The 14624-nt window shown below is 32.1% G+C and overlaps 1 protein-coding gene across 1 annotated transcript; it reads right to left on the bottom strand.

The window, feature by feature from the left end:
* Window positions 1-2416: 2416 nt before the first annotated feature.
* Window positions 2417-12131, bottom strand: LOC140054789 (uncharacterized). Its single transcript, XM_072099881.1, has 13 exons — window positions 12126-12131; window positions 11508-11637; window positions 11085-11194; window positions 10142-10235; window positions 9599-9705; window positions 9149-9344; window positions 8307-8408; window positions 7863-7970; window positions 7196-7439; window positions 6220-6779; window positions 5808-5952; window positions 4308-4957; window positions 2417-3521 (listed from the first exon to the last, which is right to left on the bottom strand). The coding sequence occupies exons 2-13, from the start codon at window positions 11613-11615 to the stop codon at window positions 3456-3458; spliced, it is 2490 nt and encodes an 829-aa protein (XP_071955982.1). The 5' UTR covers window positions 11616-11637; window positions 12126-12131; the 3' UTR covers window positions 2417-3455.
* Window positions 12132-14624: the final 2493 nt, after the last annotated feature.

Raw genomic sequence — 14624 nt, 5'->3', positions numbered from 1 at the left:
TGGGTGGGTGGTGAAAATTGAAAATGATGTCAGCATAAATAGTAGTTGAGTACTTTTTGTACATGAATGGCAAGTTGTAAACAGATTGTGCTCAACAGAAAATCATTAAAACAAAAATGTTAAACAATGCAAGCCTTTTTCTTTGAGTGCAATCTCAACGCTCAGAATACTCTGTTAAATAAGTATAATGAACAGAACAATTTTACTCAATGGTAAAGTTCCAATCAAATATGAAAAATATTTTGAGGCTGTAGATAGTGATACTGTATCTAAAGCAAAATGTGAAAATAACTCTTGTGAAGGAAGGCCTGATAGAAAAAAAAATTGTATATATTATGAAAAAAATATACCTACACTTCCCATGTGCTTCTCTTATAATGTACCGTTATCCTTTTTATTTCCATGCCCAGACCTAAGAAATATATGTATTATATAACACCTAAATAAATTCCTGTCATTTTGATTGGACAATTGTGGGTCACATGGCGTGCAATAGTACGCACTATTGAATGGTTGTACTATAGTATAGTGGGTATTTATTAACAATTAGTAGCATTTATGAACAGTACCATGTTGGTACATTTTAATTATATTACAGCTTCTTCCCTTAAAAGTTGCCAAATATTAAATAAAAAATCATATTTTGTAAAATTATAAAAGGTGTGGTATTTTTAAATGTTTTCTGTAAGTCTCTCTGTAATTTATTATATTCAATATATAATAACAAAGATGCCAAGGTCTTTTTAGTTGGGTAGAAACAGCTGCAATAATGACCACTAACATACTGTATACTGTATTTATTTACATAAAAAAACAGCAGCATACTGTATGCCTGAAGTGTACATATGTTAAACATAACATACACACAGACAGAAATTTCGCTGAGGAAAAACAAAACTTTTATATATTCCTATTATTCTAACTATCTGTTCCAGAAATAATGATAAATTATCAGTCTCTCTGGAAGTCTTAAGCTCTGCTATAGTATCAAGTTGACAAAAGAAAGTGTGATGTGCCCAAATATGGTAGTGATATGACAACATCTTGTCCATATATGGTCACATATTTTTTGTCACAAAGTCTGATATTGTAGACAGAGGCTTTACTGTTATATATGTATCATTGGTACAGTATGATTGGTCTTTCACAAACAAAAACAACTTGGCACCTCTGTTATGACAATTACATTGAAACTGACTTGATTCTGTTTTACTGTATCATATTATTTGTATGAATGAGTTGTACTGTGTGAAATATAAATAATTTATGCAATGGATTTATTATATAATCTGTATTCATTATCTTCATGTACTGTAAAAATTATGTCATGTTTTTTGTGCTCTGAAAATAGCTAAATCTTTAAAATCATAAAAATAACGTTTTATAGTAGAATTGGCAGTTTATTAGTTTCCATTGACATAATTTCCGATGTTCTAGTTTTGATAACAAACTGTACACTGCCAACTTATAAATCGATGTTTGTTCATAGGCTGTTTATGTACTTATGTGTTTTGGTCTTTTTTCAGGGTACAAATAATAGAGAATTGCAATATAAAATATTGAATGGTACTCATGTTTGTGGTACAGTATAATCATAGAGGTATTATACAATTAGAGATTTAACTCAAAACATACTCCAAATATTGATCGCCAATCAGTTTGAAGCTGCACCAACTATGCAGTTACTACTGCACTACACCTGCATTGCAGCATGTTGAGTGTATCCTATAAATGATAGTCGTATATGAAATTGTTAAACATTTACCGAACAACTGTTCTTTTCAATGTCATTAAAGATTTATTGTCCGCCCTAAAAAAATAGTTTTTGTTGAATATGCTATTTTAATGTTTACATAATAGTTATTCACTTTGATTGACCAAAAACGGGATCGAAAAAAACTTATTTTCCTGAAAAAAATGTAACTGTAATTTAACCGTGAACCGTTTATTTTGTCTTTTTTTAAGTGAAATAACTTTTTTTGTCTACAGAAGTGAATAACTTTATTAAAACTGCAAAATGGCCTATTCAAAGTCTTATTCTATTAATGTTTTTTTTCCCGTGTTTTTTTTTTCCATCTTTAACGATATTAGTAATTTATAAAAACGGTAATGTATTTAAAACAGAAACATGATTACTGATTTATGTGGTTTTCATAATATTTTTGAACCGATAAGGTGGTCATTTTGAAAATTCCTTGTCCTGTTGGCATCACTTCACTATCTATAGTATTTAACTCTTTAGTTGTATAATACTCTACCTCTGGGTATATAATATTTGTACAGTAGTGGTATACCGACTATGTCCAGTTGTAGTACAAGTATTGTGAAGTGTGTATGTGTTAATTCCCTCTATACTGCTTTTAGGTGTAACAATTAGTCCATAGACAGAAATGTGTTGTCTATGTACGATCCTCATTTAAATAATTCATATTCTTTATTTGAATAATCCTTGTCTGTGATACTAATATATCCATGCTCAAAACCTTGTCTACACAATCAATCTTTATGTGAAAAAAAAATGTGCCCATATATGGACATGATGATGTCATATCACTTCCATATTTGAGCATATCACTACCATATTTGGGCACATCACACCTTTTTTGTCAAACTAGTTTGATAGAGTAGACAGAGCTTTAACAAATGCATCATAAATGAGTTAACATAGAACAACCTCTGATTGAAATTCATAACCAGTAGTTGTATTATTTTGGTTGTTCTTTTTAATGATCTACATTTTCATGATAAATCAAGAATTTATACAAAAACGTTGGCAATGTCTATGAGCCTGTCTCAATACCACTAAGTTAAAAAAATGTTTATTTTATGATACAGTAGTTAAAACTATACTATACAATATTCATGTTTCAAATATTTTACTGGTACCCAGTCCTATATTTGATATTACTATAAACCACTGTCTTTGTAGCATTTTAGAAAGGAACGATAAATAACTCCTCTCTATTTTATTATTGTTTAATGAGAATCGATGAATTTGTGAATAAATGTCTTCTGAAATGATAAATGCCTTTATTTTGTCAATATCTTTTAGCTATACGCTGTTGACTGATGATATTAGGGACTTTACGAAACACGACGGAAAGCCACAAGACAGTGCTCATGAATAATTTATGCAAGAGCTTTAACAATGTGGGCGGAGCTTATCGATAAAGTTGCCATTTTCCTGTTTATGGAGAACGACTAGAAATAACCTTAAATATACAGTTCAACTTACACTTAAACATGAAAATTTCAAAACTCTAAATAATATTTGAACTTCTTATTTAATTGTTCAACGCTGTATTAAAAGCAACACATTCTGCATGGCGTTTGAATGCGAGGCTCCTAGCTAGGAGGGCTAGGCCTATGCTGTTCCACCAGGTTGTTGATCCTTGGTCTTGCAAATCAAAATCTCCCTAATAGTAGTGATGGTAGATCGCTCTAAATGTTATTAATCAGATCTTGAGATACTCAATACACCAGAGAAACAAGTCTTCCGAGGATTCGTTGTGCTGCTTGTGCTAAGTAATAAAGAAAACAGTTGATTTGATTAACAGTAAACAATAGTAGGAATAACAGTAAATAATTGTTGATAAAACAGTATAATAATTACTATACTTAAAAAATGCCCAATGGCCTCCAACGCACATTGTCATCCAAACTGATTCGTGTACTGTAGGTATAAGGTAATCAACTTTATGAGTGGGGGGGGGGGGGGGGCGAGCGGTTAAGACAGTGGAACCATAATCCATAGCATTATGACAAGAGGCTCAATTGATTCATAATTCTAATGGTAGAATGAGTCTTCTCAGATAAGGATTATAAACCATATGTCCAGTGTACACATAATGCTGATGTGCACTTTAAAGAACCTACTGTTGTACATCTTTCGAGACAAGTATGGGTTACCAAAGCATACCTCCGTACACAACCACTGTAGGGGACAGACCAAACAGCGCAGAACCGATGCGGTAGCCCTAAAGCTTGGTTCCCACTAGAACGTAACGCAAGGACGTAAACGCAACGCAAGCGTTTTAATCAATGACAAGCGAAGTTATAGACAGTTAGCAATCATAAGCGAATAAGCCATCGCTTGTGATTGGTCAATTCATTTGCGTTGCGTTACGTCCTTGCGTTGCGTCGCTAGTGGGAACCACGCTTTAGGAAAGAACCATGTACTTGAAGTACGTAACATTTAAGTTCACAGCACATTAAGACGGCATTATTTGTGGAATGCGCTTTATACAGTATATACAATTAACATTATATACAGTAGTTATGAATATGATAAAATATTATTTTCCTACCTTTTGTGAAGCATGGTTAGTTTTAGGCTCCTTGGCAACATGATTGGTTTTGGGCTTTTTAGGATTACACTGTTCAGTTTGTTTTCTACATACATCTGACATTTTACTTGAAGTTGCAGCGATTTGATTGGACGAATGTGGTATATCATTTCCATCATTCACTTTACTGGTGCTTGAAAGGGATAAATTAGTCTTCCGTTTCTTAGCTGGTTGTGAGCATGAAGCTTTTTCTAAATGTTCAACTTTTTTTCTTTTTGCGGTAGATTGTGAATCTTGTAATCGAGCGCAATTTGTAACATTACTTATTCTATCCAAACTTTGTTCACAATTTGTTTTCCGAGACCCGCTTTGGGTTTCAGTTTTCTGATTTTGATCCTCTGAACATTTTTCCGTGATTACCACAGCCATTTCAAGATTTGTAGATTGGTTACAATTTGATTTGTTCATTGTGGGCGTATCTTGTATCAATATCATGCTATCCTGCGTCCAATCTTCCAACAAAGTATGTTTCGCTTGGTTGCTCTTTAAACATTCTTCGTGGTTTTTGTTGGTACTTGAAACATCTTGCTGTGAAACGGTCGAACAAGTTCTCACACAATCTGGTAAATGGCTGTCAAGCGTGAAAGATGCTGAACCAAAGATGTTAGATTCTGAAATGAGAAGAAATTCCATTTGTTGACACTGAAATTTGGTTTGTTTCGAAGACGGTGTTTCGGATTTTGAACATTGACATTGGAGGCGTGAATGTTTTGTTTTTTGGTTAAAAAATTGTCTGCAAGAATTAATCACGCTTATTATCTAATAGTAGAGAGTTTACTTATTCCTGACAGGGAGTACTACATACGTTGTTATAACACTTTTAAAGTAGTGTTACTGTTCTTGACTATTTGAATCTTAATCATTTTGGTTAGGCCATTTTAGTTAAGTGTTTTAAACGGCTAATTGGCCATAAGCCTGTAGTTTTTACTGTAATTTGAACGAAGCCCAGGTACGTGTTGCTTGGCTGCCTAGGCCTAGCGTAACATCAAAGCAAGTGAGGACTTTCAAAACTGCTATTTATCAAAATTGACCTGGCATTTTAGTAAATTACTTTTAGTAAATTACTTTCAATAAATCTATAATTATATTATAATCATGAATAATTCCTGACTCAAATGCTAAATGTGCAAAATATATCAAAAACTATGCTCGTTTTGTAGTAACAAATATGATGGTGATATTCGTCAGCACGAATACGCTTTACGAATATGAAATGGGGATCAGTTCAAAAGTTTTACAAATATGTGACGTATCTGTTTTGGTTATCGTATTCATAAGGTTGCGAAACCTCCCTATTGTCTGGATTAGACAGGCTTTACTGAAGTAAATGTAGTAGGTAACATTACAACCACATTTTTTTATGAAAATTATTTCAATTTTTTTTTTAAACCAAGCTTTAATTCATCATATAAAACATCTCGCTTAAGAGTCCTTGAAAATTGAAAAAGATTAACTTTATACCTTTTTGACTTGGGTAAAGTGAGGAATCACTGGCACTTATAACGAATGAGTCGCCGGTCTCAGAGTCGCACTCGATGATGGAGTTCGAGCGAATCAATTCAGAAGATTCATCAGCATATTCTTCGTCATCCTCAATCAACTCAAGCTTTGAATAAAATATAAAAATGTAGATTTTTAATAATCTGTCTCAGAAATAAAATATTTATTCTACTAGGACTAAAACTACAGTATTGTATCATATACTCGGCATACGATGCAATACACCTACATACAGTATACAATGATTGTAGTTTATTATTACTTGCAACAATTCATTGATCAGAGAGCTGCATATACAGTATTTTATTTCAGAGAATGTCAGTCTGCTCTCTATCCTTGTTACCCAAAAGCTAAATTTTTAACAAACTATTACCTGCAAGTCTTCCTTGTAAATTATTACAATATTTTCCAGTTTTAAACTATCATCTGCCAATTCATGTGCTGTATCGTCTGCCAATTCAGGTGCTGTATCGTCTGGCAATTCATATGCTGTATCGTCTGCCAATTCATGCTGAATATCATCTGCCAATTCATGCTGTATATCATCTGCCAATTCATGCTGTATATCATCTGCCAATCCATGCTGTATATCATCTGCCAATTCATGCTGTATATCGTCTGCCAATTCATGCTGAATATCGTCTGCCAATTCATGCTGAATATCATCTGCCAATTCATGCTGAATATCATCTGCCAATTCTGGTGTATTGTCTGCCAATTCATGCTGTATACCATCTGACAATTCATGTTGTGTATCGTCTGATGTTTTATGTCTGTTATCTGCCGAACAACGTTGAATATTGTATGCTTTTTTATCATTTATCTCAAGAAGTCTGCGTTTGTTTCTATATTTTCTTGTAGAAAAATATATTTTACTCGCTTGTGAGGCCATACTCGATGATTGGTTACTTGTATCACAGTCTTCTTCTAAACCTTCAATAAAAATTAAAGTAATAGGAAAAAAATATTAAAATTAATGTAATTCAATTCAATTACAACTTTATTATCCCCATGAGGAAACTCTGTTGGCCTTTTCAAAAATACAGTACATACAAATATAAAATGGATACAGTATATAAAATATATAAATTACAATAAAAAAGCCATACAAAATATAAATATAAAATCCTAAAATGTCGATTAAAATACTAATAAATAAAACTAGCGCATGTCATTCATTATAAAATCGTATTGCAGCAGGGACGAATGAATTGCCATATCTATTTGTTTTAATTTTTCTTTGTAATACTGTATATTAATATACTGTATTTTAATCAACTTAATAATCTAATAATTCAACTTCTTTCTAACAAATCTTGTATGTCCTCTATTTCTTTCTTTTTCTTTACCTTTCCATTCTTTGGTTCCATTTTCATTTCGATTTTCTACCAGTTCTCCCAAACTGGAAGCCTCCAGTCCATTTAGTTCTTCTACTTCAAATGAATTTAGTTCTTTTCTTGTTTTACTATTGTTTGTGGTATTTTCTTCATTTAAGTTTCTCTGTACAACATTATTATTGTCTATTCCTTTACTTCCCAATTCTTCTTCAATTTCTTCTTCAACCACTTCTCCCTCAGAGGACAGAAGTTCAAGCTTGATAAAAACAACACAATAAATAAAAGGTCATGGTAAGGTCAAATACACCAACCTGACTGGCAAGTCTGAACTTGCCTTTGAAACAATGCTATTGGCCTCATTGAATTATGTAATCATTGTTCTACGACAGAGCCAATCAGATGTGCTTTAATGAACTTCTTAGTAATTACATTGTTTTGCTTTCAAGGGTCAAGGGTCAGTTGGGTAAACTATTGTTCATTAGCATGGACTAATAGACCTCCATGCTCAAAATATCAATATTAGGACCAGAAAGAACCAAAATTAGATTTACTCTCCCTCACTTGGGTTTCTGGATCAAAGATCATCATGCATCAAATACATGTTTGCTATTGGATAGTATTCTACTATTAGGTTTAACAATAAAAACATTATAAAATTGTAAACAAAATTAAAATTTACCTGTACGTTTCTTAGTAATACAACTTCTGGGTTTTCTAGTTTTCCACTTCCTAATTCCTCTTGAATTTCTTCTTCAACCAGTTCTCCCTCAGATGATAGAAGTTCAAGCTTGATAAAAACATAAAATAAATAAAAGAAAGTGTTATAATGAATACACCATTCTGATTGGCTAGTCTGAAGTCTCTCACTCTCGCTCAAATGATGAGCAATATATGTGTTAACACTACGGCCAACCCCTATGCGAAATTAAGCACGCGCTCTCTGTACAGCCATCGTGGTAAATTGCTGTGACGTCACAGGTGCATCGTAGTATGTACATCCCTAACACGTTGTAAAAATATGGTCCTCGGTCAAGTTGTCCTTTAATAGGTTACTGTATGTAACATATTTTTACTTTTGTATGAAGCATGCTTAGAAGATTGCACAAAAAATAGTAACATTTACGTTTTTTAGTAGTACAATTTCTGGGTTTTCTAGTTTTCTAATTCCCAATTCTTCAATTTCTTCTTCCAGTAATTCTTCCTCCGAGGAAGACAAAAGCTCAAGCTTGATAAAAACATAAAGAAAAGGTCAGAAAGTTGTTTGCTTTGCTTTGCAAGCATCAAATATTTAATACATAGTTTTTACGTTATTTTAACATTAGACCTTAATACTACTGTACTAGACTGTTCATTAACAATCACATTGAAGGGAACTCAGAGTTTAAATGAAAAACTTAAGCTCTGTCTACACTATCAAACTTGATGTGACAAAACAAATGTGATGTGCCCATATATGGACATGAAGATGTCATAACAATACCATATTTGGCCATACCACTACCATATTTGGCCATACCACTGACCATATTGGGCACATCACATTTTTGTCACATAATCTGATAAGACAGAGCTTTACACATTGTTTAACATTAAATGTAAAAAATAGTACAGTATTAATGTGCTTTTTACACACTGCAAAGCAAAAAAAAAAATACGAAGAAAATCCAAGTAGAAGGTTTAGATTATGTCTGCCCCACAAAAGACAAAACACATACTGTGACATCATTAAGCTCCATCTATACTACCAAACTTTATGTGAAAAAAATATGATGTGCCCATATATGGAAACAATGACGTCATATCACTACCATATTTGGGCACATCACACTTTTTTGTCAAACTAGTTTGATAGTGCTGACAGAGCTTAACTATTTAAGTACTATGCTATGGATGCCACTAGCTAACCTATCCCAAAAAGTTGGGAAGAGGTGGTGAGACACAAACATAGAGAATAAAATGATTTACCTCTAAATCGTCTTTGTAAATAATCAGCCCACCTGTTTCTTCTGCGTTTATAGTACCAATGTTTTCCATGTTATTGTTAGATTCCTGCGTTTCATACTCGGAGTTCATTTCCATACGAGAATCATTCGCAAAATTGCATAAGTTGGATAAGTTGTAAATACTGTCTTCAGAATTATTTCCTACAAACTTCACACGTCTAAATACAAATGAGATTTCTTATTACAAATGACGCAAGACAATTTAGCTATTAAAGATGAAACTAACGTTGGACCCAACAAATCATAAAGCTCTGTCTACACTATCAAAAAAATGTGATGTGCACATATATTGACATGATGATGTCATACCAATTCCATATTTGGCCATATCACTACCATATTTGGGCACATCACATTTATAGGGATTCACAGAAAATGTTTTGTTTCCACTGAAGAATGACAGTTCTCTTACCTTTTGTCTAATATGTAATTCTCATCATCGACATTCATTTGAGAGAATTGTTCAGTGCTAAGTAAGCTAAATTCCATCACTTTGAGATAGAATTCTGTCTTTTTTTCCTAAGAAAATAAAAAACTAAATATACTGTAAGTGTAAAACTGTACAGTGGATTCAAATGGCCAACTGGTTTGGCAGTGGCACACTATATTTATAAAATTAGCTCTCCTCGTTCTGGTGGTAGAACACATTTTCTTGGACAAGTACTTAAAACTCGAGCTGTTGTCAAATCTAGATTGTGTGCATTTTAAAGAACCCAGTGCATCTTTTGGAAGACAGAGGGTTGACCTGCATTCCAGTGGCATAATACAGAAGGGTATGGCTTAGCACTCCTAGGAGCCCTCCAACGCTGGGTAGTTGCATTTGGGCTGTCTATCTGGGTTCCCTTAACCTCTGAGGCCCCTGGGTTTAGCAAATGAATGCTCATAGCCACTGCTGCATTTAGGATTGGTAGTGCTGATTAAGCCTCATCACAGTGCAAAGTTATACTGTACATACCTCATGGTAATTAGTTCCAATTTCATACTTAGTAAGAGTAATACGTGATTTGGCAAGGTCTGCGAATGTACATCCTGAAATACTATCCTGATCACTGAAAATATGATGACATTATTGAAAAAGAAATGACATTTATTGACAAACAATGACATTATTGACAAAGCAATGACATAATTGCCAATGACATTTATTGACAAACAATGACATAATTGACAATGACATTATTGACAAACAATGACATTATTGACAAAGCAATGACATAATTGACAATAACATTTATTGACAAACAATGACATAATTGACAATGACATTATTGACAAACAATGACATTATTGACAAACAATGACATTATTGACAAACAATGACATTATTGACAAAGCAATGACATTATTGACAAAGCAATAATAATAATATATTCATTTTACTCCAAAAATATAAATAAATGCATATTAACAAAGAAATTACATTATTGACAAATACTATAAATAATATTAAATAACATTTTTACATTGCATTATAGAAGAAGAAAAAGAGAATTAAAAGTATAAATAACTTTTAATTTTAACTTGTCTTATTCACAGCCAACAGAGATATGAAACCTGCACTCTAACAGGCTGAGATAAAACAAAACAATTTCATTAATTTTATATACAAATATGGATAAACTATCATAAAATATATAAATACCATTAACATTTATTAAGATTAAGATGAAAATGGTAGTGCTCCGGGGCACCTGAGTTTAACCTGTGAGCGCTCGTAGCCACTGTACACAGCTGGAAAAAAAAATTATTACCTGAAAAAAACTAGTCACAAAATAGTCAAATTGGCTTTGTTAAAACTAAAAAATGGCCTATTCAAAGTCTGATTTTAATAAACTTCATTTTTCATGTGTTTTGGGGACAATACATCTTTAAATAAAATAAAACGTAGAAATAGTTACCAATCATAATTGTTTACACAAGTTTTGGTGAAATATGCATCAATATTCTGATACTTATCGGTCAAAATTCCATGTCCATAGTAAATATCTTCAATTGGAGGATCTAAAATCTAAAAAAAAAGATTACTTCTCTAATGAAACAATGTATTTGTTCAGTATTTATTAGTATTCTACTTTTACTTCTGTGTTTCATTCATTTTTCAATATTATCAAACGTCAGTGTTATTTTTCACTGTTAATTATTGTAAATAAACACTGTAAATAATTACTGTATATCTTATAATTATTATTGTTGTAAAAATCACGTTACTACATGTTATTATGGTAATATCATTTTTATGAAGAAAATAAGTTATTATGTTGTTATGATTGATTGAATGAAGTTCACAAGAGAGACAAAAAAAAAATTTCAAATCATACAACCTCCACAGAAACAATTTCCGCCATCAAATATTGAGTTGTATCAAAGCCAGCATGGCTCAAACAGTAAATCCAAGGGAAACCGACTGGGTTATTCCTTGCAACTTCCATTGCCAAAGTGTACTTTGCTAAACTATAAATATGATTGCTTATTTATTAGCTGATATTAATTTAAATTATTAAACATTGTATTGATGCAATAAGAATACATTTCAAATGCTGCAAAATAAAAATTTAATTAATTTAACATTAATACTAGGCCCCTAGGCATGATTAAGTTAAGGCATGCTAGGGTTTAGTAAGGGCCATAGTACAGTAGTAGGGCCTAGCTAGCTATGCCTGAGTTAGCTAGGATAGTCAGGCCAGGGCCAGGCCACGGGTTCTGGGACTGCGACTAGGCTAGTTTAGAGTTCCTAGGCCTACCTAATCTAGCCTACCTAGGCCTAGGCCTAGCCCTCCTAGGTTTATTTTTAGGTTAATTAATTAGGCCTACAACTAATTATAGGAGGCCTAGGCTAGAACGTTTATATAGTTCAATTATGATTAAAATGTTAACATAAACAAATGTATGTAAACTAAAAGTAAAACGGTAACAAAATTGCATAATTAGGGCCTATTCACTTTTTGTTTTCATCGTCACGCTTTGCTGATTTTAGATAAAATTTACCGCGCTCTCTCCGCCCTCTACAAATAAAAATTACGGTGGCCTGTAAGTGTCACGGCAACTTTCCAAAAATATCATGGCAATTTAAAGATGTATTGTTCCCCAAAGACATGAAAAGTAAAGATTAATAAAATAAAAACATTGAATAGATTATTTTGTAGTTTTAATAAAGTTAATCACTTCAGATGAAAAACAATAAAAAAATAAATGTTTTCACTTATAAAAATGACAAGTTAAATTCAACCAAAAACCCATTGGCTGGCAGCTAATTTTTGACCATGTTCTGCTTTAAATTACAGTTTTTTCAGGTAAATACACTTTTTTTCTATCCAATTTTTTGTCAAAGTGGATAAATATTGTTACATTAAAATGGCATATTCAACAAACATTTTGTTAATAATTATTTTTTCAAGGAGACACGTTTTTTTTTGTTAAAGCCACGGCAATAAAAAAAAAACCCTCACGCGGCAATTTTAAACAAAACATCAAGGAAAAAATAAAACATCAATTTAACAAAAATACCACGGCAACTTAACAATGAATTGTTCACCATCTTTGAATCTGCGGTGCGGTCCAAGAAACAAGCAACAATACTTAGGCCTATAAATCGGTCATTAGGAGTACTAAAAAGATCGTTTCTCCCATGAAAAAAAAAGACGGAAGTGAACCCCTTACATTTTTCAATTTTTAATGCGGGAAAATAATTATTCCTTCATAATTTGTGTAATATTTATGATTCTATGTCTAGTTAATGATTACAGTTGTTTAATACACGCTTGAACTTACAATGTTTTATTATTAATCTGTTTTTAATTTTTAACAAGCTTTATACAGGTCTGTACTGCAATGAATACTGTTGACTATAGCCTAAAGCAGGCAGGCTGTTCGCGTCAGCATGCTAGAGGCTACTAGGAACTATCCGATCAACCCCGGTATCTCAGTACAAGAAATCTGTTTGTGGAAAATAATGTTCTTTGTATGAATTCTTAAGGCTCAAAATGCTCAGAATTATGAAAAGCAAAAATAATAAAATTCTAATTTGTATATATGAATATTTATTTTTTTATTCCAAAATGTATTTTAAGTGGAGATGGAGTGGCCCTATATGTCAACAAATAATTATTGGTCCTCTCTCCAACGGTTGTCATATAATGATTTTGTATTTCTTTTTTTTTCTTATTGTATGTATATTCTTCATATGCACAGCTTGTCTAAAATAAAGTTGAATTGAATTGAACATTGTATTTTTACTTTTGGTATTTTTTTGTGTTATTATTAGGATGCACTACCGATACGTTTGTGCCGCTGTTGCAAACGCATCATTCCATTAATGTTATTATAAATAACAAAAATATATTCAGGATGTCAATATGTTTCAATAACAAAAACTGTAGCTAATAAAGAGCTAATGTGAAATTGTGGTGATAATAGGCCTACGGTGGTGGTTGACAAAATAAATAAGTAGGCTTATTAGGCCTAGTTTGATAAATTAATATTAGTAATATTTACTATTTGCAACCAACACGCTTAGTTTCGATCGTTTGAGTCATCACTGTTTTGGGTCATCACTGTTTGCGAGTGCCGCCATCCTAAAGGTAAACGATCTCTCAAATCGATAATGAAATCATCACACAAAATGAAAGAGAATATTATCAATCAGAATGCAAACACCATTGTATTCAGATGGCCCATTTTTCTTGTCGTATCTGCTTGTATATTCAAAGGTAAAGTGTCCAAAATGATAAGGTGCACGAGAACGAATTGTGGGGGTGAGACATGATGTCATTTATCGAAAGTACTGAGTGGGGATGGTTTCGAACATAATATTTTTTTTATATTTTCTGACAAGCAACACACAATTTGTGAAAGATTTTGTTTTAATGAATTGACTACTTCTATGTAATGTCAATGTGTTGTTAATTGTATTATTGTTTAGGTCTAAATATAAACATTAGGCCTACTCATCTTCTTAGCGTCTATAACGAAGACCTAATATAAACAAGATTGCCACTATGGTATAAAATGTGAACATTAACATGAACAGAATATCAATATAGGCCTATCGTTTATCTTTATTTAATGACAAACACCAAATAACTGATGGAAAGAAGCAAGCAAAAGGAAAATATAAAATTAAGTCATATTAGATTAACATCTTTGATATAAATTTCAATGGAGAAATAATGTCCATGTTTCGATAAATATTAAGCTGAGACGGTTATTGTAGATACAAAAACATAATGTATTTATTTCATTTATCTTTATTTCTACCTTCATTTCCACAGAAAACAGTACAAGACAATAATCATTTAGTCTAGATCATTTAAAAAGGAAATGAATAAAAGCAGTAGTTAACGGCACAAAAGAGGAAATAAGACAATAATCATACAAAACTATTTCTCATTTTATGATCTATATAAATAATTAAAATTGAATGCGCATTAAACAATATTAAA

The sequence above is a fragment of the Antedon mediterranea genome, chromosome 7, assembly GCF_964355755.1.
Source record: "Antedon mediterranea chromosome 7, ecAntMedi1.1, whole genome shotgun sequence".
Classification (NCBI taxonomy): domain Eukaryota; kingdom Metazoa; phylum Echinodermata; class Crinoidea; order Comatulida; family Antedonidae; genus Antedon; species Antedon mediterranea.
This window is presented reverse-complemented; position numbering and strand designations above follow the sequence as displayed.